The 21,877-nt window shown below is 51.1% G+C and overlaps 8 protein-coding genes across 8 annotated transcripts; 3 read left to right on the forward strand and 5 right to left on the reverse strand.

Moving 5' to 3' along the window:
* Positions 1 to 4: 4 nt before the first annotated feature.
* Positions 5 to 7,619, reverse strand: fma-PKS (polyketide synthase fmaB; the record flags this gene model as incomplete). Its single annotated transcript, XM_024825181.1, has 7 exons — positions 5 to 853; positions 918 to 1,232; positions 1,283 to 1,454; positions 1,519 to 2,755; positions 2,839 to 6,953; positions 7,013 to 7,130; positions 7,196 to 7,619. 7 exons carry the CDS (start codon positions 7,617 to 7,619, stop codon positions 5 to 7), a joined length of 7,230 nt encoding a protein of 2,409 aa, XP_024678568.1.
* Positions 7,620 to 8,093: 474 nt separating this feature from the next.
* Positions 8,094 to 9,172, forward strand: fma-AT (acetyltransferase fmaC). The gene is made up of 2 exons (XM_024824315.1): positions 8,094 to 8,261; positions 8,311 to 9,172. The coding sequence occupies exons 1-2, from the start codon at positions 8,157 to 8,159 to the stop codon at positions 9,082 to 9,084; spliced, it is 879 nt and encodes a 292-aa protein (XP_024678569.1). The 5' UTR covers positions 8,094 to 8,156; the 3' UTR covers positions 9,085 to 9,172.
* A 125-nt stretch (positions 9,173 to 9,297) lies between these two features.
* Positions 9,298 to 10,510, reverse strand: P174DRAFT_463456 (putative O-methyltransferase; the record flags this gene model as incomplete). Its single annotated transcript, XM_024830271.1, has 4 exons — positions 9,298 to 9,608; positions 9,666 to 10,126; positions 10,195 to 10,324; positions 10,381 to 10,510. 4 exons carry the CDS (start codon positions 10,508 to 10,510, stop codon positions 9,298 to 9,300), a joined length of 1,032 nt encoding a protein of 343 aa, XP_024678570.1.
* A 650-nt stretch (positions 10,511 to 11,160) lies between these two features.
* On the reverse strand, positions 11,161 to 12,676 carry metAP (putative methionine aminopeptidase, type II; the record flags this gene model as incomplete). Its single annotated transcript, XM_024830272.1, has 5 exons — positions 11,161 to 11,217; positions 11,269 to 11,355; positions 11,414 to 11,637; positions 11,664 to 12,560; positions 12,631 to 12,676. 5 exons carry the CDS (start codon positions 12,674 to 12,676, stop codon positions 11,161 to 11,163), a joined length of 1,311 nt encoding a protein of 436 aa, XP_024678571.1.
* Positions 12,677 to 14,738: 2,062 nt separating this feature from the next.
* Positions 14,739 to 16,433, forward strand: fumR (Zn(II)2Cys6 domain-containing transcription factor fumR; the record flags this gene model as incomplete). The annotated part of the gene is made up of 2 exons (XM_024825873.1): positions 14,739 to 14,976; positions 15,043 to 16,433. 2 exons carry the CDS (start codon positions 14,739 to 14,741, stop codon positions 16,431 to 16,433), a joined length of 1,629 nt encoding a protein of 542 aa, XP_024678572.1.
* Positions 16,434 to 16,473: 40 nt separating this feature from the next.
* P174DRAFT_412676 (EthD domain-containing protein) lies at positions 16,474 to 17,190 on the reverse strand. The gene is made up of 2 exons (XM_024824316.1): positions 16,964 to 17,190; positions 16,474 to 16,906 (listed from the first exon to the last, which is right to left on the reverse strand). The coding sequence occupies exons 1-2, from the start codon at positions 17,123 to 17,125 to the stop codon at positions 16,595 to 16,597; spliced, it is 474 nt and encodes a 157-aa protein (XP_024678573.1). The 5' UTR covers positions 17,126 to 17,190; the 3' UTR covers positions 16,474 to 16,594.
* Positions 17,191 to 17,541: 351 nt separating this feature from the next.
* On the reverse strand, positions 17,542 to 20,255 carry psoF (bifunctional monooxygenase/methyltransferase psoF; the record flags this gene model as incomplete). The annotated part of the gene is made up of 2 exons (XM_024825874.1): positions 17,542 to 18,002; positions 18,023 to 20,255. 2 exons carry the CDS (start codon positions 20,253 to 20,255, stop codon positions 17,542 to 17,544), a joined length of 2,694 nt encoding a protein of 897 aa, XP_024678574.1.
* A 404-nt stretch (positions 20,256 to 20,659) lies between these two features.
* Positions 20,660 to 21,806, forward strand: P174DRAFT_445022 (uncharacterized protein). Its single transcript, XM_024828231.1, has 2 exons — positions 20,660 to 21,267; positions 21,312 to 21,806. Exons 1-2 carry the CDS (start codon positions 20,910 to 20,912, stop codon positions 21,437 to 21,439), a joined length of 486 nt encoding a protein of 161 aa, XP_024678575.1. The 5' UTR covers positions 20,660 to 20,909; the 3' UTR covers positions 21,440 to 21,806.
* The last annotated feature ends 71 nt before the right edge of the window (positions 21,807 to 21,877 follow it).

The following is a 21,877-nucleotide window of genomic DNA, read 5'->3' on the forward strand; positions in this document are numbered from 1 at the left end:
TCAACTACATGACAACTCCCATCTTCCCGAGGATCTTATCACACATTTCTCCCAGGCTTGCCGCATTCATTACATCCAATGTGGTGAGCTCTATCGCCAATGTCATACGTACCCAGTTCCGTAGCTCTACAGCCGCCAGTGAGTCTAACCCGTAGTACGACAAGGGACGTGCCGAGTCTAACGCGTCAGTTAAGCGTAGCTGCTTTGCCAACTGCGCACCCACGACCGTCGTAGCTGCGGCGCGCAGGGCTGCACGATCGGGATCCTGGGATTGGGCCAGAAACAATAGGCTCTGGATTTCTTTATCTCTAGTAGGGTCCCCTCGTGAACGTGGACTATCCGCTCCGAGGACTCGCAAGCCCCTAAAGCGGACATCACTGAGCAGATCGCTGTCTTCAGGCTGGGGAACAAGTAGACTGGTAATCATTTGGCCTTGGCTGTTGACATTCAGACGGCAATGGGGATCTGGATGCTGCTGAAGGATAGAGTAGTCGAAGATTCGGCGCAGCAAACCCTCATTGATGCTAAGCAGGGTGCTTCCGTCAAACCTGTTCTGTAGATCTTCGTTACCGTGAATGACACCGACGTCTTCGATAGGTCCGAGGTCAATGCTAATGGCGGGCAGTCCTGATGCGCGGCGATATTCTGCGAAGGCATCTTCGAATGCATTACCACCAGCATAATTGGCTTGCCCCTTCTGGCCTATCACGCCTGAAATGGAAGACAGCATGGTGAAGAATGAGATCGGTTGATTCGTTTCGAGAGAGACTGTATGTAGGTTGGTTGTGCCCGTCACCTTGCTCGACAAAGCAGCGTGGTAGTCTGCGTGAGACATGGATTCAAACGTCCGATCCTGATTGTTTCTTGGTCAGAACGGATCGAGTAACGAAGAATGGCTCCGGGGAGTGATGTCTTACTTTGAATACGGCGGCTCCTTGGATGATTCCACCAACGGGAACCGAGACTTGGCTAAAAGCCTGCCTGACGTCGCTGATAGAAGTGACATCGCCTCGAAGCACGTCAAGAGAGCACCCCAGTGCTCTGATGTTTCGCGCGATGCTCTGGGATACATTGTCTCCACAACCACTGCGGGACATGACGGCGATGTTCTTGGCCCCGTGGGAGGCTAAATGGATGGCAAGACTGCCACAGATACCTTTCAAACCTCCCACAAAGAGATAACAGTGGTCAGGGTTAAGAATACTTTGTGCCAAAGCCGGAGCAGGTTGGGTCTAGAAAGGTTAGAAACTGACTCAGTTCAAGCACATGTTCGAACTCTTACCGGAATGGCAAGCTTCGTACCACGATCGTCAGAAATAACGATCTTTCCAATGAGAGTACCTTCTCGAAGAAGTTGAAGTGCCTTGGGTATCTCTTGATAACCCAAAAGTGTGCTTGGTAATAGGGGCGGCACATTGCCATCTGCGATGAGCAGAGACAGTTCCGAGAACACACTGCAAATATGAGTACCAACTCTCAATGAAGGGTAAGCTGATATTTCACCGACGATTTACTTACGATGCGATAGTTTCCTCTGGTAAGGCTGTTACATCCAAGCTCTGGACAGAACAGTTGGGAGCGAGTGATCCAGTAAACAGTAAATTGCCAACATCGGCGGCTCCGTTTGTTATCCTGATAAGTCGTCCGCCAGGGGCAAGTAACCGCGCATTCTCATAGTCCAGATTGCCGTTTGTAGGCTGACTGATAATAATGTCAAGTCCATGGCCCTTGGTAGCGTGGTGTAGAGCGCGAGGAAATGCTGCAGACTCCGACATGAAGATATGATCTTCCGGTAGTCCAAGCTCCTGAGCCAGAAAATGGCGCTGCTCCAGGTTGCCCACCGTCGCGAAGGCATTACAACCCAAACGCTGGCAGAGTTGGATGCAGGCGATCCCGACATCAGTAAAAGCTGAATGGACCAAGACGCGATCATCTCCCTGTACAGGTGCGAGTTGACCCAGCGCGTATAAACCGGTGAGAAAGGCGACTGGTAGCGTTGCAGCCTCCTCAAACGACATAGCATCAGGCAAAGGAAGGGTAGCCTTGGACAAGACGGTGACTCGGTTGGCAAAGCAGCCTCTGCCAAACACTGCCACGCGCTGACCGACATACCGAGTGCTGACGGAGTCGCCTACGCGGACGACCACGCCAGCACCCTCCAAGCCGAGTCCATCCGAGTCCCCAGAGATATAGCCCATAGCCACATCAACATCTCTGGAGTTGCAACCGGAGGCAAATATCTCGATCTCAACCTCATCCGGTCCCATCACTTGACCACTGGACCTGTCTAGACCTTGCTCGGCGAAATGTAGCGCGTCCAAACTACCAGGTCTGCTTGTAACCAAGCAAATGTTAGACTTGGAGTCGTGGAAATTGGTTAGCACAGGTGATGGACCTCCTGCGTTGTCTTCCACCTTGCGTTTATTCACCCCAGCATCCGGCCATACACGGCTGACATGTAAGAGACCGCCTCTTTCAGCAATCTCGCACTCAATTGGACGAGATCTCTCCACTGAAGCTATCTCTTTCAGAGCCATATCGATGGCAGACACGTTTCTGCCCAAACTCTCCGTTGTAGCTAACTCGACGTCCAGAGCCACAATGCGAATCATGGGTACCTCGGCACGGACAGTACGGAAAATACCATGGGCGACGGCCTTCAGCGGCGCAGTAGGCTTGATTTGCGAGCCCTGCGTCACCCAAAGCAAGTTACACTCCGTCTGTATTATCGCTTGCAGTGCGGTCCATTCATGGTCTGTTGCCGTGGCTAGCAAAGGCCGATCCAATTCGTCGAGAACGAGCACCGTTGATTTGGGGGAAGTTGTGAAACCCCATTACCGGATCCATCATTGATGCAAATCTCAGTAAAGCTCCAACCAAATTCTCGCAGCTGCAAAATGGTGTGATCGATAGTAGTGGACCGCGCAGATGAGAAACGCACAATAACCACTCTGGAATTATTGTGGAGTGAGGGATTCTGTTCACAGCTGACCTCTGCGACGATGCAACTCCCATCCGTCGTCTGGCGAACCTTAGTGAGACCAAAGCGTTGCAGTGCAGCATGGAAATGGTTATGCCCGTTCACTAAACCTCGACCTTCTGACGGATTGGACAGTTCGGGATTATAAAATACCACACTGCCGCCCTCGGAAGTAAGACGGCGCAAGTTGCCGGCGAGCGTCTCGAGCTCGCCGGAGTAATCTTGTTGAGGCCACCTGATTATCACCAGATCGAACTTGGAACTTCCTGCTGGTACAGTAAAGGTTTTGCTGAAAGGATCAAGCACACTGAAGCGGGCAATTCGCGCCGCCGACCACTCTCCATATTTCTCTTGAGCAGCGAGCGCAGTATCTGCGCTATTAGCAGCAAAGTGGAATTCAGAAAGGGCAGTGCGAACTGGACGCGGTATTGGATCTCCGGCGAGCCACAGAGATTCCATACTGCCGGGAACGAGGTTGAACTCGAGAACCCTCAAGTTAGGCGCCTTGTGAGCTACCAAATCGAGAATCTCCTGTACATGGGAAGAAGCAGTGCCATCGCCACCGCTCAGTGCTTGTTGGAGCTTCTCACCTGTATCCAAAAGTTGGAAATCTGGCTTCCACGTCAATTGGGTATATATATGTGACATGTAAATACTTTCTCGACCATCCAACAATGGAGAAAATGACACGCTGTTGAGCTCCGCGATTAGCGATCCACTGGCAGGATCGCACAAGTACGCGTCTCCCGACACATTGTTCCAGGTGGCCACAGACACTGCCTCTCCGGACTTCCAGGTATGACCAGAGATGGTTATTTCGCCGATTCCTCTGGGAACGAGTATCTGGTCTAGTTTACTTCGATTTCCACGATGGAGCGAGGGGAACATGCTCTGTAGGACACTGTCCAGAGGAGCCGGGTGCAGTGGGTATTCTGACTGCGGCTCCCACTTGGATCGTGGCGGTTCCAAAGAGATAAGAGAGCGCGAGGCTGACTTTCCCTCCGTGCCCTCGACTGCTACCAGTTTCTGGAAGTCGGGACCATAGGAGTATCCGGCGTCCCTTAGAGACTTGTACCACATCTGTCCCGGTGTGGGGTTATCCAAAGGCGAGCTGCAGGTGTCCTCTGGTGCTCGAGACCATGATGCATCTGGCTTCATCTCTAGTCGAACCAATCCGGTGGAGTTAATGTTCCATTTCTCCGGGGACAGGGTTGACGATGACGACGATGCTATTGAATCCGATTCTGCTAGAGATGTGATTTTGTATTCCCACCATCCCGGCCCTAGCTTTGCCATGGGTACTAGGACAAGCATGATATGGACTTCGACATCATCCTCGAGCACCAATCCTCGAGGAAATTGTACATCCCGAAGGCGGTAACGGTACTTTCTCGTCTTCAGGACATCTCGATCTTGAGCTGTCGCAGTCGACAAAGCGGTTTGGCGAACAGCTTCCATGGCCATGGTAATATAGCCAGCAGCGGGAAAGAGTATCTCTGATCCGATCTGGTGGTCCCGCAGCCAAGGCACATCGGACAGACGGAGCATTCTGTGCCAGGAAGGGCTCTGCCACAGCGTGCCGAGGACTTTGCTACCAAGCAAGTCATGGGCCGGGAATTTCTTGAATCTCCAGTCTTTGCTGGCCAGACTCTCGTGCCAGTAGTGGGTAGAATGTTTCCACTGATAGTTGGGCAGATCGACAATTACCGCGGGCTTCACCTTATCCGGTGTATTGTCGCAGATGTTCACCTTGTCAAGTGAGAAGTCGGCATTCTGCAGGAACAGGTTGCCTGCAACGTCGAAGATTGCGCGGGAGCTCTCTTCGCGGCCACGCTTATTCGCTGCGGCATACGTGAGGTTGTCAAGCTTGGCTGCTTTGGCAATCTGGGTGACTGGTCCTACGAGCGTGTTGCTTGGTCCAAGTTCTATGAGGAAATTGGGAGCGAGTTTCTTGGTTGTTAACATCTTGTTGCAAGCCCCGTCGAATCGGACGGGCGACAGCATGTTCGCTTTCCAATATGCAGCGTTACAGACTTGAGCTGCAGTAACCTCATCCTCAGTCACAGTTGAGATCATATGATTCGAGCTCTTATTGCCTTTGCCGCCATCTTCAAGCCCTCCGTGCTCGTTTAGCAGCTCTTCGTAGCGGTTGGCTATCTTGGTCATATGATGCGAGTGGTATGCCACCTCAACTCGCAACATTCGGGCAAAGTGTCCAGCTGCCTTGATGGTCCTTTCCAGCTCCGCTAAGGTGGAGGCAGAACCGGACAGAGTGACACTAGCCGGGCTGTTGTAGCAAGCGATTACCACGTCTGCTCCGGCTGTACTTACGCCCTCAATGTACGGCTGGACATCCTTGGCACTCAGCCCAACAGCCATCATGCCCTTCGGACTAGTTTCCAAAACACTTTTACCTGCCAGTCCTCGGAAATATGCGTTCAGAATAGCCTGCCTGGGAGTAATGAGTCCTGCGCTGCACGCGGCTGCTATTTCACCAGAAGAGTGACCTATAACAGCTTCTGGTCGTACATTCCAGGACTTCAGGACGGCTAGTTGTGCCAGCTGTAGCGCTGTCACGAGAGGTTGGGAAAATTCCGGCTTGCTCAGATGCTCGGAGGAGCGACCTTCCGTTAGCTCTTGCAGCAGCGACCACTCTGGCCTGAGGCCTACTGGCAATTCCTGGAGCACGCTGTCCAACTGCTCGAGGACGGGCTTAGCTGTCTCTGGGAAAGTTCTGACTAGTTCCAACCCCATTTGCGACCACTGCGCGCCTTGGCCGGTGAACACAAAGCCGACTCTTCTTGCCTCCTGCGGTGTCTTGGAAAACTGAGCCTCGTCCACTGCGATCTTACTGGCATGTCCACTCTTTGTTGGGTAGCTTAGCAGGAATGCGCGGCAAAAATGTCGGGATCGCCGCTCCGAGAGCGTATAGCTGAGATCTGAGAGCTTGACTTTGACTCGAGGATTGAGAAGATGGGCTGAAACCGTTGCTATTTGGCGTTTTAGCGAATCCATATCATTGGCCGAGAAAACCAGGACTTGGGGACGCTGAGTGACTGTTTTAGATGACCGCAGTCCGTCAAACAAGGACAGCATGTCGGACATCTTGGTATAAGAGCTAACGTAAGGCCTAGGTATCTCGAGCGATGTCACATATTTTGCAATGTAGTGATCCGCGTTGTCGAGTATGGCATGTGCATTGGAGCCTCCGAAGCCAAAAGAGTTGACGCTTGCACGTCTGTAGTGGTTTGACTCTTTGGGCCACGGAATGCCTATTCGTGTGGCATGTACCCGGAGGTTATCAAAGTCAATGGCAGGATTTGGTTTGAGAAACGTTGGATTTCCGGGGATTTTGCCCTCCTCTACAGCCAGCATCGCCTTGATGAGACCCGAGAGACCTGCTCCTGGCTCCGAGTGCCCAATGTTGCTTTTTACAGATCCGATAATCAAGGGGCTCGTCTGTGGGCGCATTTGAGCAAGCACTGACGCCGCGCCTTTGACTTCAGTAGGATCTCCCGCCGGTGTACCGGTGCCATGACACTCGAGGTATCCCGTCTCGGCGTATTCGCTGCTGTCGATACCCGCATTTTTATAAGCTTCGCGAATCATCGCCGCTTGAGCTTCGGAGCTAGGGCTGTTGATCCCAGGAGTCCACCCGTCACTATTACTCGCTGTCCCCCGAATCAATGCGCGGATAGGATCGCCGTCCCTCATAGCATCTGATAGACGCTTCAGGTACACAGCATTAACAGCCTCCGCTCGGCAGTAACCATCAGCCTTAGCATCGAAGGTGTGACACTTGCCACTAGCTGAGTACGCTGCCCGCATGGTGCCCCTTTCTTCAGTGTGTTCTGGGGATAGCCAAAGATTGACACCTGCCACGACTGCTCCGGTCAGTGTTCCCGCGCGTAGATTCTTGCAGGCTACATCTACTCCCACAAGGCCGCTCGAGCACGCTGTATCAATTGTGAAACTAGATGGGGTCGATATCAGTTACTGTCCAAGAGACAATCGAGTGTCTTGGGAACTCACCTGGATCCTTGGAGGTTGAAGAAGTGGCTAATTCTGTTACTCAGTATGGCACGGCCTGTGCCAACCGCATGACCCGACATCCTTTGCTCAGGGTCTCGCATCTGCATGTCGTGGTAATCTAGATCAATTAGGAATCCGGCTTATGTTTGCAACTCACTGTCGAGATATCCAAGAGACTCTTACCGCCGTTCAGACTGCCAACATAGCATCCTATTTGTTTCCCACTCACTTTCTCAATCGGTATACCACCATTCTCGAAGCACTCGTATACTACTTCGAGAAGCTGACGCTGCTGGGGTTCCATGGCAATAGCATCAGCCCGGGTGAGGTTGAAAAAGGAAGCATCAAAGGCGGCAGGATCGATATCCTCTATGAACATGCCGCTCAGGGCTTTCATGGTGCCCGGCCTGCCTGACCCGTCGAAATGGCCCTCTGAACTGAACCGAGATTTGGGCACCTCGTTGGAAACGGCAGTGCCGCCGGATTGAAGGAGCTCCCATAGCTTGTGTGGGCTGTTCACATGCCCCGGTAATCGACATGCTGCAGAAACGATTGCGATAGGTTCTGGAGCATCATGGATGCGCTTATTGCCATTCGTGAGGGTCATCTTGTGTTTGTGGTGCGGAGGGAAAAGGGGAGAATGGTTCGAGAATGGTCTCGATGAGAACGAAACAAACAGCAAGTAGGTTCTCAATCCTTTCGAATACCTCACATACCATCACGTAGGTCTAAGACTGTGCTGACCGGAATGTGGGGGATAGAAAGTACAGTAGTACAGTAGAGCCTCGCCAAGCCGATCCTCATTTAGACGATAACCTCTTTCTTAGACCATACAGGATGTACATTAACCGAAGCCGCACGGTACGGATTATGGAGAGTAGACTTCCTATTACCGATACGCCATTTGTCCCCCGTGTCGTCGGATCGGCGTATGGCTCTGGCAATCGGCGCCGAAATCTTACCTACATCAATAGGTAGTGTCTGGTAGGTCGGTTACCGAGTCCAATACCGAAACTACGCTATGTTCGGATTACAGTATGATGGTGATATGAAATGACGGAGCGGTTTGTCACTGTTGCGTATTTCTGTATACATTCTAAACATTTTGTTGGAAGCTACTGTGGAGAACACACAACTCTCAACAATGAATCGCGAGGATGTCGAGTTTCCGACCTTTGATGGGTTGACATTGCGAGGCTGGCTCTACCCAGGGACAATTCGTGGGCCGGCCATTGTCATGAATCAAGGAGTACGTACGATTTAATTGCGTCTTTAACTCGTAGGCTAATTATTTCCAGTTCAACACCCCAAAAGAGATCTTATTACCGGATGTTGCCGTCTGGTTCCAGCAGCAGGGAGTAACGGTACTCTTGTATGATAATCGTTGCATTGGTGCCAGTGATGGCGAACCGCGCAATGATGTCAAGCCTGCCAAGCTGGTGGAGGACTTTCACGATGCTCTGACCTTCATGGCTCGTCATCCCATGGTCGATGAGGACAAGATCACTCTCTACGGCTACTCCTTCAGTGCCATGACGGCGCTTGTTGCGGCTGGCCTCGACCACCGTGTTGGAGCAGCCATCTCGGTGACACCAATTGCCAACTACGACTTTAGAGAGAAGGAAAAGAACAACGTCATGGCGTTGGCAATGCAGGATCGTGTCTCCACTATCGCGGGCAATGACCCGGTATACATTCCGTTTGTGGGGGACGATGGCTACAACCCCGCCGGTTGGGGCAATCAGTACAACATGGAGCAATTCCGAGCATTCCTGGGTACCTCGTTCTTTACCAACCAGACCACAGTGCAGAGCTACTACCATGTGCTGGCGTGGCAGCCATATGGGGCGATGCGCCTCATCAAAGGGACGCCAGTCATGATGGTCACACCCGCCGAGGACACCATCTCGTCGCCTGCGGATCAGAGAGCTGTATTCGACATGATTCCGGAGCCAAATAAGGAGTTCGACCTGGTAGCTGGGAGAGGTCATATGGATGTCATTAACGGAGAGGGGGCAGAAGATGTCCTGCAAAGGCAGCTTGACTTTATGAAGAAATACCTCGACTTTTAGAATTTCATAAGTATATTTGATAGATCGAATTCAGTATACCGAACAATATAACTAGCTTGCGCGAGTATAGCCTTCAAGTTAGTAGGAGCGCCGTGGTCTTATTCTTGGATGGAATCTATTTGAAATTCTTTATTTTCTATACGGAGTGAGGGAGTACGCATTGAAGGGACATGAAACGCTCGATATCCTCTAGATGCAAAGTACAAAGCTCTCCTATGGCAACTCTGCCTCAATCACGCTCTCGTAGCCACGACCATCAGGGTAATACTTGACCAGCTTGAGACCAGCATCCTCGATCACCTTGCTCCACACGGCTTCGGTTCTTTCATTAGCTGAAGCCTGCAACACTAGACAGTCCATGGCCGCTTGATAGCAACTGGCACCTGTAGATGGGATCACAATGTCATTGACAAGCACCTTCGAGTAGCCGCGCTTCATAACAGCGGCAATCTGTTTAAGGATCTTGACGGATGTCTCATCCGACCAGTCATGCAGGACGGCATGCATAAAATACGCTCGAGCTCCTACACATTCCCGTTAGTCTCCTAGGCACTGTACTAGCAGCAGACCAGGTGTCCTACCTTTAATGGGCTGCTCAACGCCCTCCTGAAAGAGATCATGTGCCACAGTTCTGATCTTGTCCGTGGTAAGGTTGACAGCACCGACAACTTCTGGTAGGTCCTCGAGCACAAGGGACCCGGCGGGGAGATCGGGGTGCTTTTCAGCCACGCGCATCAAATCGATGCCGTGGTGTCCGCCAACGTCCACAACGAAAGGGCTGCCATTGCTTAGGTCAGCGCCGTCAAGCAGTGCTTGCGTGTCGTAGAACTCCGGCCAAGGTCTCTTTCCTTTGGCCCACACATCCATAAAGGATGAGAAGCTCTCCTGGTGCACGGGGTTCGCGCTACAACGCTCGAAAAAGCTCTTCTTTTCAGGGAAAGTATCGATGTAACAACTAGCTTTGTCGTCCCGCGGCTTCTGGTAGTTGGTCTTGGCCAGGAAATCGGGCCAGTGCATGGCACATGATGCGACGTGATCAGTTCTAATCATTGCTCGTTAGTAATGTCTTAACTTCGATATCTAGACACGTGGATAAATGGTGCAGCTTGCCTGATGCGAAGTGCTGGGGCAACCTGAGTGCTCTTATCCCCGATGGCGAGGGAATAGGGCGTAGGTATATAGTGGTCGTTCGCCGTTTCCTGAATAATGTGGCTGGCAGCCATCAGTCGTAGTTGATGACCTGTGAATTCATTAGTATACACGTTTGATGACACGTTGCAGCACTGTGAGACCTACATAGAAGCTCCGGTTCCATGTCTTTCTTGCTGAGTTTGGCCAACTCGTTCACATCTTTCTCGCCACCACCGGCAGCAGTCCAGCCTTCAAACAAACCAATATCAATGAGAGCTTGGAGCACGGAGAACATAATCGGTTCCTCTATAGCAAGTCGCATGGTCTTTTCTTCTTTTGTCTCCAGCGTGTGGAAGAGTTTGCGGGCCGCCAGAGCCAGCCTCTGTCGCGTGGCATCCTGACCTTCAAAGACGCTCGTCTCAAAAGTGTTGAGCTTTTCGATTAACTGTTCTGCAATGCCGGCCATGGTAGGAGTGTTTTGGTGTCAGAATAGACAGGGTTGAAAGGGATGTCAATGCTTGTCAATGTAGCCAGATGTCACTGTTTAATGCTGGGTCACTGCTATGTGTAAATAAACCCGTCCTGTAGTATAAGGAGATGTACAAGTACAATAGCAGTTCGATCCGGCGCAAATCGTTCTGTTCCCTGCTATGCCGGACATAAGCAGTATGCAACACCGAAACTAAATTTTCCCTAAACCGAAGGTCGATCGCCCGAAATATCGGGAGGTGCGCCAGGATATTCAGACAGCCGAAATTGTTCACCTCCACTATTTGCAGCTATTACAGGTTGAGGACGGAATTCTTACAATGACCAGAACGGAGGAAAACATCGGGGTAATCTTTTTGTATTCGCCATGCCTTGCGTGTCAATCTATGAAGCTGATATCCATTTCCTGAACCATTGAATGCCCTACAAAATGGAAACCACCAGTCTCGAATATGTCTAGTAGTCGTCGCCACGACTAATGACCTCTTTGACTGTTGGTCGAAGCAGAATGGTCTTTTTTTCATCATTAGTAGTGATTCTTCTCCAGAAGCCAACCTGACTTACGTGTTCAAACTGGGCCGTATAAGTCCCTTGCTTCTCATTCAGAGGGGGATAGTCTTCCACAATTCCGGATTTTACCAGGTAATTCAGCTATTTCGTGTTAGCTAAGAGCTCTAATTATTTGCCAGTTCGTGATGGAAAGTCATACACCGAGGAGATACTTCTCTTGTCCAATCCTATCCAAATAGCGCCGGCAGAAAGGGATCGTGCTAAAGTTCTTCTTGATCGCTGTCAAGAGGGACCTGGCCGAAGATAAAGTCAAGTCTTTTCTGTTGGCGTCGCCGCGCAGGGCGTAATGGGAGACCTCGCCTCCTTCAACGTATCGGCCACTACCGGTACTGCCAAAGGTCTCGATCGCAAAGACGTCCCCTTCTTCCATCTTTGTCATGTCGTTCGACTTGATAAAGGGACACTCTTAGTACCATGGATGGAGTACGGCAGGATTGTGTGGCCACACAGGTTGCGAATCGCCTTGATCGGGTGAGTCTTGCCGTTGATCTCACACTCGTAGCTTTCCATCGCCTCCTGAATGTAGCCGCCCAATTCTCCCACCCGAACATCGATGCCCGCTTCGCGCACCCCCGTGTTGGTTGCATCCTTGACAGCAGCGAGTAGGTTATCATACATAGGATCGAACGCCATCGTGAAGGCACTGTCGACAATCCGACCGCCTACATGAATGCCAATATCGACCTTGAGTACATTGTTCTGCGCAAGCACGGTCTTACAGCCGGCATTGGGGCTGTAGTGGGCGACAACGTTATCAATGTTCAAACCAGTGGGGAATCCCATGCCGGCTATCAAAGAGTCACCTTCAGTTAAGCCATCATGACCCACCAGACGTCGGGCACTATCCTCGATCCCATTAGCAATCTCCAGCAGCGTTTGGCCTGGCTTGATGTTTCTCTGCGCCCACTGACGGACTTGACGATGTGCTTCAGCTGCTTGACGGTAGTCAGAGAGGAAGTCGCTATTCAGGTTGTCGAGGTGACGTTTCTCTTCGCTGGTGGTTCGATATCGATTCTCGTCCTTGTATTCCACCTCTTCGCCCTTGGGGTAGGTGTTGTTCGGGAATAGCTGCGACAGGGGAATCGATGGCGGATCGGTCTGGACCTTCGCTTGCTTCTTCTTGGGCTTCCTCTTTTTGTTCTTCTTCTTCTTGGCAGTGCCGTTTTCGGCAGCTACTGCTGGGGTATTTTCAGCCACATCGTCGTCCGAGTCGTCTTCTTCCTTTGAAATCCCGTTTGCTGCGGCGGAAGTGGAACCAGGGATGTCGGCTCCATTTGCACCAGCGTCTGTGAGTTAAAAATCAAGTATTAGCTTGTGTCATCGTATATGTCGAGTATCAGATGCTCAGACTCTTACCGCTGATTTCCAGCTTCTCGAGAAGCTCTGGCGGGTCGATAGTCATGTCTAGCAAAGGGAGACAAACAAGGAGAGAAGGGACGGTCGCGAATCTCTGGGGGGAACCAAATGGTATGTAAAGTGACCAAGCACCACAATACCAAAAAAAAGCGAATTGCGTTTTCTCAGTACGTAGTCTAGTATGTACGGAGTACTCCGTAGAGTGGATAGAGTGGACAATACGCGTAGTGGGGTCCTGCTACAGGCGGGGCTGGAGGGGCGATAGCAAAGAAGCAGTGACAGGAGAAGATTACTGTAGTATCCGTGTGGATACCGAGGATATACGTAGTTATATTCTAGACCCTCTGACTCATGTTAATTAATTGACAGGGAAATTATTGATTCAGTAGAGACTTTGTATTGATTATTGGACCATGGCAAAATATGCGGCCATGGGGAATAGAAATGAGGTATATACCTATTATTCTCATATTTTAGGTAGAAAAACAAAACACCAATCTAGTCTCTAATTCGATGCATTTAGCTTAAACAGGATTTATATAACATCTGAATGTGGTCTATTTCTTATTGCCCTACAGAGTACTACATAGGACTCTGCAGAGGGGTAGAGTGCAACTCTTTTTCATCTTGGACGGGCTGATTATCTGATGGGGGCCAAATACCCTGCAGATCATTCCTTTAAGAAGATAATGCCCAGTGCCAATACTGTATGAATAAACTGTATTTGTCAGTTGGGGATGCGGCGTAGCTCATGATAGGCAACCCATTCTACGACTAGTGGTCCAGTTGAAACAAGAGTTGCATCTGAGTTGGATCTCTCCAAACCTAATAGACTGGATAAAGGCCTTGGAACCCCAGAGTAAGGGCATAATTGCGCCTTATCTTAACAACGGTGCGGGGTTTCCCACCACTTATATGAAACCCAGAGATATATTTCTCAGCCTCGCTCGCAACTTGTGGTGCAAAACATGACAATGCAGCAAACAAATATTACAAGGTCTTAAAATCTTGACGTGGTATTTTTTTACGCCTAGAACGGCCTGTATGCCAATATTTAGGTACCAGAAAAAAGGCATTGTGGTTGAGATATGGTATAATGAAATGTGGCCTTTTAGTATAGTATTTGGGGCCCATGCCGATGCTTGCCCCCCCGCTTCCATGTTATTTGGCAGAGTGCGGTTGGCTTCGAGGCAGCAATATTATATTACCTTATTGCGCTAACCTTATAATTCTCTACTAATGATGACAGGCTCTACTGTTGGATCTAGTCTCCCCCGCAGGTCAAATCAAATCAGGCCATCTGCTTTGCCTGCACATTGAGCCGCCGGGGAAACTACCTACCCTTAGGAGGTGCTTGCAAATTATCACCTAATCATGCACTTCTTTTGCATCTTGTCAGACAAACGCAGCGCTAATGCAGTAAGACAAACTCTGCTCATTGCAACCTAAGCGAAGCGACAAGAAGACGGTTGAACTGCCTTGCTCTAGGCTAATCTTTCCCTCACCTCTCGGGGAAGCATTCCTCCGTGTTATGAGTCACGTGAGTAAGCCAGCCGCTTAGACCCGGTGATAAACTCCGTAGCAAGCTGCTGATTCCAACGAGACCAACGAAGCCAGTGGATCAGCGGAAGCCAATTGGTCCTGAAGGAAGATAAGATGCCATGGCATCAAACCGTAAAACCCTAGAAGATTATGCTCGCGATCAGCATCAGCCGTAACCTAAAATCTGACTGTACTCCATCCTTCTCCACTCTCCGCCGCACTGAAGAGCGCGCAATCCGCCAATGGCAACGAAGCCGTCAAGACCGTACTTTTGACTAGTTTCTGTAGAAGCATTCACACCGTTGCCGTCAACAGTAAGCAAATGAGCTGTTTGGCGGCAAAAAAAAAAAGAAAAAAAGAAAGAAAAGAGAGTGGGATGGAGGTTTAGCTTAGTGGGAAACCCAAATGAAGCGTCGTGGTGGGGGCTGAAACACATTCATACTTCGCCTGCCAAAATTTATACAAATCTCGCCACGGGATATTGTTTGTGCTTCTATATTTTCTTTTTGAGTTCGACGTCTGTGCACTACTTCAAGGCTGCAGTCTTTTGATAGCCAAATGCGGAAATGAACATGCTGGTTCACGACTTGGGTTTCTCTCATCGAGCCTGCGACCGGTGCCATGGCCAAAAGTTGCGCTGTCGACGAGAGAATAATAGCGACACTTGTGTGCGCTGTGCTAGGGCAGGCGTGCGGTGCACTCCACGGCCCATGAGGCTGCGGTCTCGAGCACAATCCGCCAAGAGTACCCAGCAACAGCAGTCCCAACCTCATGCCAATGGTGATAGCACACGACAGCATCATGGTAAGAGCGTGCAATGTATGACAGTGACGCAGGTGGAATGATGAGAGGCTTACTGGGAGTTCGCAGTCAATCAAGAACAAGGCCCGAATGATACGAACGACGAGCATTCAGACCACTTCGACTATCTGCCGACGAGCCTGCTGGACATGCCGACTGACTTGAATCTTGGTGGAATGGATTCCTCCTCGTTACAAGCCGATATCCATCCTGCACTGACGGCTCCGTATGGACCCGGAGGCAGTCTCCACACGAGTCAAACGTCAGGTCCTCAAGCACCGTCTCATCTGAGGACCGTTGAACAAGCGGGACAGACGCGCTGGAGTGACGCTCCCAATCCAGATACTTCTGACGACTTGTACGACTTCTCATTACCCGCCACGATGCGCTCCTCCTTCCCCACGACCTATCACAGACATCGCGGATCTCTGTCTAGAAACATGTCTCCTCAGCAGGCACACCAGCCAGGTCAAGATGACATGATGGTGGACTTTGATCAAACAGGAGGAAACTCGAAAGGCTCCGATGGGAAAGAGTTACGTCCGGACTCGGGCTATGGCAACGAGCTATCTCCTTCCGATCTACTGCGGTCACCTTATGGGGACGCACCAGATTCAGACTCGGAGCTGCGGGGCAATCCACAAGACCAGGAGGAGCCGTCGAATCCATTCCCTGAAGTGCGTCGCTCAAATATGACGTCCTGGATCCGTCGACTGTCGGACACCAATCTGCAGCTTCACCAGCACATGCAGTCAATACCCGTGGTTGGTACCGGGCAAAGAACGCAGGGGAGTGGTTCAGGAAACTCTCTGAGCCCTATGGAACTTCCCGTGGATTCCACGTTTAAATTATCAAGCCAATACACAGGGCTCTTGACTAGCATCTGCGCTCGACTGGAGTCATGCAGATCATGCAATGATTCTGAGACGCTAGCACAACTCGCATTGGATCAACCATCACAGTTGCTTGTTCTGTCTAGCTACATGTGCCTCCTTGCATCCTACGACAAGATCCTACGGCACATCGAGGCGTGGCTAGAAGTGCGGCTGAAGATGGGGGTCCGAGGGAACGCCACCACTCTGGATGACGACGAGAGCAGCTTCTGCTTTCCGACCCAATTGCCAAACCTGGCGGTTGGTTCCTTTGAGGTACCCAAGACCTCGTCGATCCAGTCCCTCGTGCTGACGTGCATCATGGAGACCAACGTGATGCATATGCATTCCTTGATTAGCGAGATTATGCGACCTATATCTAATCCTGTCGCCGGACCTGCGTCAAAGTCTGCTGCCTCGGGCCCTCCGGCCGCAGAGAAGCGCCCCATGAATGGGGTTGCGGATGCCGGTGATGGACTTTCGACTGTAGCAAAGGTGACCTTGCAGGCGATTGAAGCCAATGAGGATTCCACACTACAGCTTGTGCACACTGTTTCGAAATTAGCTCTTCAGCGTGTTATGCTCTGATATGCGACTCCCTGCGGTAAACGGTACGAGGGTGGTGTTTGTGGTCTTTGCTCGTTCGCATAAATTAGATATATATATGAACAGAGTGTGTTACACGAAGAACTTGACACTTGACATAGCAATTCGATCTGTGAATTCTCTATATGTTCTAGCACCTTCGTTTACGGTGCCTGACTCATATCCTTAAATGGCAGGAAAGTAGGCTTCCCAGCCTCGTCGAGGTTGACGATTTGACCGTCTCGGACGTACGTCTCAACCCAGCCGAGGCTGATTTCTGCACCCTCGCCGCTGACAAAAGGCCCCTCTTCTGCCTGTAGCGCCTGGAAATCCGCGTCGGCAGCCCCCTTGTAGAACGTCTCCATGTCCCGGAACAAGAACTCGACTTGGGCGTCAAAGTCTCGAACCCGCCATGGGTTTCCGCGCGCGTTGTTGAGTTCCGATGTAAAGTCACGAAACGACTTGGGGGTGAAGTACTAGGACTCCTGTTATTTTTGAGATTCACTCGTGTCTAGGCTGGATCCTGCACTCACGATAGAAAATCCCTCGATCCCATTCTTAGCATGTAGCTTGGCCGCCCGTGCGGCATGCTGTTCGGTCACCCATTGATAGAACTCTTCTTCGCTGACATTCGGCTGGCGATAGTGCGCCACCGTCATGCGCAAGAGGCGCTTCTTCTGGAGGGGTTCGGCCATTGAGATAAAAATTAACAAATTTTTGGCCACATAGATAGCAAGAATGCTCTATTGTTTTATCTCGGTTACGCGAGAGGGTGTTAAGTACGACGCGGGGTAAAGTTTACTATTCGGCTGTCTTCCTTTCTACATCCGAGCATTGCACCGAGCTGTGGGAACTTTCGGTGCTCTTGCTTGGCTTATAATTAGCGCTTCATGTGTGTACAGAGCTTCCTCGGCAGCGTTATCGGTGGAGGCTCGTGTTACAGAGGATTGAATATGGACCGACGCAGGGGCGTTGGGACAGCGGTACCAATCAATCACGGTATGCCTACGATTGAAGGCTAATCGCCATAGATTTAGAGCAAAAATACACCTGAAAAGATTCGATATATACGGGGATAGTCCATGAACATTACTGATGTGTCTAAACGATATCAATGCCCATTGGTAACAGAATTGGCCAGGGCAGTCGACAGCAACAGACAGCTATGTCTCTGTGGTCCAGGAAGATCGTAGGCAGCCAGATCAATACCAGAGAAGCCAGTCTGCTTGAGCAACTCATTCCACTGCTGAGGAGATTGTAACGGACTCTCTGTTCTCCCCTCGTCAACGCCAGCCCACCAGCCAGAAAGCGGACCAAATGCGAGGTTATAGAAAGGAGTTAATCTGGTGAGCTCTACAAGACCAAAGACACCGCCGGGCTTGAGTAGCTTGTGTACATTGCTCAAAGTATTCGTTAGGCGTGCCGTGGCATGGATGACATTTGCAGCAACGATCAAGTCGTATGTGTGCTCTTCGAAACCTTGGCTCGCGGGGTCATCCTCAATGTTGAGGACCTTGAATGTCAAGAGGGGCTCCCATTTCTTCAGCGTTGTCTTCGCGGCATTAAAGAAGCCTGGCGAGAGATCCGTGTACATGTATTTGGCACAGAATGACTCGCCGTTGGGGCTGCATAGGTTGAGGACTTCCGAAGTGGTGCCCCGGTTCCAGCGCCAATCTCTAGGATTCTAAGCTCTCTCCGCTGTGAAGTGAGGATTCTGGCGTATTCGGCCATGTAGCGGTTGGCGCGTCTACCCTCATCGGAGAGGTACACACGGAAGAGCAGATCGTCTCTCATAATATGCGCCAGGGCGTGAGTTTTGCCGGTCAGGATGTTCACGATCTCTGGGCCCATTCTTGCAATCACCTCGCCTTCAATGCCTAGTTTGGAGATCAAGCTTTCGAGTCCTTCTTTTGTCAATTGTGTCTCCTGGACAACCCTTTGCCCTTCCACACTATCGACAAAGGCTTGCATAACTTTCCACCAGTGAACACGGTAATCCTGCTTCGGGGTCAGGCCGCGGTTCCTCATTTCCTCGACAGCCGTGTCAATGTAAACAGCGGTCGCAGCATTAACGAGCTTGGATTTCTCCGCCGGGCTCATGCCCACTTTGTCAGCTTCGAGAGGTATCTGAACCGACTCCAGCATCTCAGGTGTGACGTGGACCCCGCCGACGGTCTGTTTTGACACACCATTGCTAGCCTTGGCCCTGTCAAGAGGCGTAAAGCTCATGCTCGACCAGCCAGTTTCCACTTCCTTGATGAGCCAAGGCTCCAAGTTGACCATTCCACCAAAGTAGAACATGATTCTGGACTGTTTCCCGGGAATGTTGGTGCCGACGAACCAAGAGCCTTGCTCGTGAGCATGTTTGGCTAGGAATGAACCACCCCATACTTGCTCGACGTGCGTCGTCCACGCATTCATAGCTTCGTTCGACACGTCGATGCTGGCAAGTCCGTTGGTCTCCATATGCTCGATGGTCTTGCCGATCCAGCTTGCGAATGCTTCTAGACTGACCGGCTGGTTCCCTGCGGGCAAATGGGGACCGCAGACGACGAACATGTTGGGATAACCATGGACCAAGACGCCAGCGAATGTTTCGAGTCTCTGCGTCCAAGACTCCCGGAGTGACTTGCTGTGGCTGCCTCTGATGTCAATCTTGTTCATGGCTCCTGTGCCGGTATCGAAGCCCAGTGCCAGGATGATTATGTCGAGCTCATATTCCGCTCCGGAGGCAGTCTTGATGCCCTTTTCGTAGAGTTCGATCTCGTCTTTGCTGATGTCAACGAGCTTGACGTTCGATCGATTGAATGTCTCGTAGTATCCATCTGCGCAAGGAGGACGCCTGGCACCGAACGGATAAGTTGGGCATAGCACCTCGGCGGTTTCAGGGTCGCCAACGATAGAGCGGATTTTCTCACGAATAAAGTCCGCCGTGGCGGCATTAGCGTCTGGATGCATGAAGGAATCATCGAACGTGCCGAGCTGGAAATCGTAACAACCGCGCGCCCAGCCATCTTCGAAGACCTGTCGAACGCCTTCTGGGTCGCCAACACCCGCGACCGTTCTCCCCGAATGCTTCACGGCGTGACCGGCCAGGTTTATTTTGGCAATATCCCAGGTCACATCGAATGTCTTCTTGATATCTTCCCGCTTTTGCTCGTCGAGAGGATAGTTTTGCGCTGGGATAACATAATTTGGTGTCCGTTGAAAAACAGTCAGCTGCTCAGCATCGGGGGCCAGCTTGGTGATGACTTGGATGCCTGTCGAACCCGTGCCAATCACACCGATTCGTTTGTTCTGAAAATCGACCTCGTGCTCTGGCCACGTAGAAGCTTGATATACCTCCCCTTGGAACGACTGAAGCCCGGGAAATGGCGGCTCCTTGGGAATAGACGTAATACCGGTGGCAGGAAGGAAGTATCGCGCGGTGGCCACACTCCCATCCGCCGTAGTGACCGTCCAGAGATTGTCACGGTCGCTGTAGTGGGCTGATTTGACTTCTGTGTTGAACTCGATGTTCTTGCGTAGGTCGTACCGGTCAAGGACACGGCTTAGGTACCATTGGATCTCCTCTTGCGAGGGATAGCGCTCGGTGAAGTCCCATTCTTCCAACAGCTCTGGAAGGAATTTCAAAGCGTATACCCAAGCCTCGCCATCCGTCCGACATCCAGGATAGCGATTCCACCACCAGGTGCCCCCTACATCTGACCCGGCGTCGAAGCACCTTGCTGTCAAACCCAGTCGTTGGAGCTCCCAGAGAGATCGGACACCACTGAAGCCTGCGCCAATGACAATGGCATCATAGTCTGGACTTATTCTAGTCATGGTTAAGAGCTGGATCCTTGTTGTGACACTGGAAGAGAAATCCGAGGCACGAGAAACAGAGTATAGTGCGATGCGACAGACGCAGAATGGATTGGTCGCAATTCATTGACATGATTCGCACTCTCGGTTTGACATTAGACATTTGAAATTACATGTACAGACTCTCCTGTTTGGATGGATCAGTATCTCGGTGTCGGCCAAATGTGCCCACATCTAGACCAAGGCCGTTGCCGAACAGGAAGCAAATATCCTCTCCTCGATGCCACCCGTCTCAGACATGGCCGAGTACCCGGTATACTTCACCATTCGGGGACGCCGAATTCTACCCCAATACGGAATCATCGCCGAATATGACAAGGTCAGGCAGCATCAAAGTCTTATAGCAAGCGTTACCTGCAAACAGTGTGGGTCTCTACGTCTTTGCAACAGGCGGACTACGTCGTTATCAAGGTGAATCCTCTCCCAAGTGACATTGCATGTCCCGTCTGCCGTGAAGGGCCATTGCATGATGAGATAGCCCCCGGTAGTCTCGGCGTAAATGATTGCAGCGCTAGCAATTATTTGCTGTTATTAAAGTCGAAAGGTCAAGCTTCTGCCTGACATTCGTTCGATCGCTATTAGGGATTCTGAGTTGCAACCTGCGACAGTCCCATGATGACCTCTTCATTCGGCTCAAACAACGATGTCTCCCAACTGGGAACAGCCCTGCTCCGCATCTCCCCACTGGTCATATCGTCCGCATCCTTGATGTTCAGCTGGTCGCAGGACATCTCTCTTGGGGCATTCTTACACCCCTCCTTACGGCACGACGCAGCCCACCCGAGTGGCAAACTCCTCCCTCGATACCTGCCCGCTTTCATGGGTCCTGGGATCTGGGGTATCGGCTTAACCTACCCTCCTGCCACCGTCCTTTGTGTTATCAATGGGTTGAGCCGTCAGAGTCGCGAGGCTCGCAACCTATACTTTGCCGGTGCGCTGTTTAGCATCGCTCACTTTTGCTGGGGCCGACCATGTTTTCTATCCTCCGCCGCATTGGCGATGTCAAGACCGCCGGAGTCCGAAATGAGGACGCGCTCCAGGAATGGTTGCCCAAGCACCGCGCACGAACACTGCTGGTGAATGTTCCAGCCTTTCTTTGCATCTTGGCCGCCACCTTGGTCACCGTCACCGAGGGGCTTTCGTGAAAAACCTCGGCGCTGACTCGGGTTGAGCCGCTCGATGGATCGCCTCCCATCTTGGATCAGTTTGATACATCCAATGTATGTACTCCGTAATGTCTCTGTATTGTCCTTGGATCATGCATACAATATCAGCAACGGCCAGTGTGTGACGCGTCTTTGGCTATTGGCTATCTTTTTAATTTCAAACCAGCCTGAACTATTCCATAAGATCAATACACATCTCGCCAATCCATGTCATAGGTATTACGCTGTAAGGATCATTCTTGGGATTCTGAAAGGTATTAAGTGACGACAATTTGGCTACTGTGTAAGGAGTCAGTAAGGCTAGTTGTATAAGTTCAGAAATTACTACAGAACGTAAATTAATCTGAAATTGGGGTATTTTATATTTATTTACATGTGGGACATGCTCCACTTTTCGTTACCCGAAACTTAGTATCT

This window comes from Aspergillus novofumigatus (genome assembly GCF_002847465.1).
Source record: "Aspergillus novofumigatus IBT 16806 chromosome Unknown P174scaffold_8, whole genome shotgun sequence".
NCBI lineage: Eukaryota > Fungi > Ascomycota > Eurotiomycetes > Eurotiales > Aspergillaceae > Aspergillus > Aspergillus novofumigatus.

Coding starts and splice junctions, on each gene's coding strand:
- fma-AT (XM_024824315.1), top strand. CDS start 8,157: ATGAATCGCGAGGATGTCGAGTTTCCGACCTTTGATGGGTTGACATTG. Junction 8,262..8,310: donor CCATTGTCATGAATCAAGGA/GTACGTACGATT, acceptor AATTATTTCCAG/TTCAACACCCCAAAAGAGAT.
- P174DRAFT_412676 (XM_024824316.1), bottom strand. CDS start 17,125: ATGGCCGAACCCCTCCAGAAGAAGCGCCTCTTGCGCATGACGGTGGCG. Junction 16,907..16,963: donor GGATCGAGGGATTTTCTATC/GTGAGTGCAGGA, acceptor CAGGAGTCCTAG/TACTTCACCCCCAAGTCGTT.
- P174DRAFT_445022 (XM_024828231.1), top strand. CDS start 20,910: ATGACCTCTTCATTCGGCTCAAACAACGATGTCTCCCAACTGGGAACA. Junction 21,268..21,311: donor CTTTTGCTGGGGCCGACCAT/GTTTTCTATCCT, acceptor AGACCGCCGGAG/TCCGAAATGAGGACGCGCTC.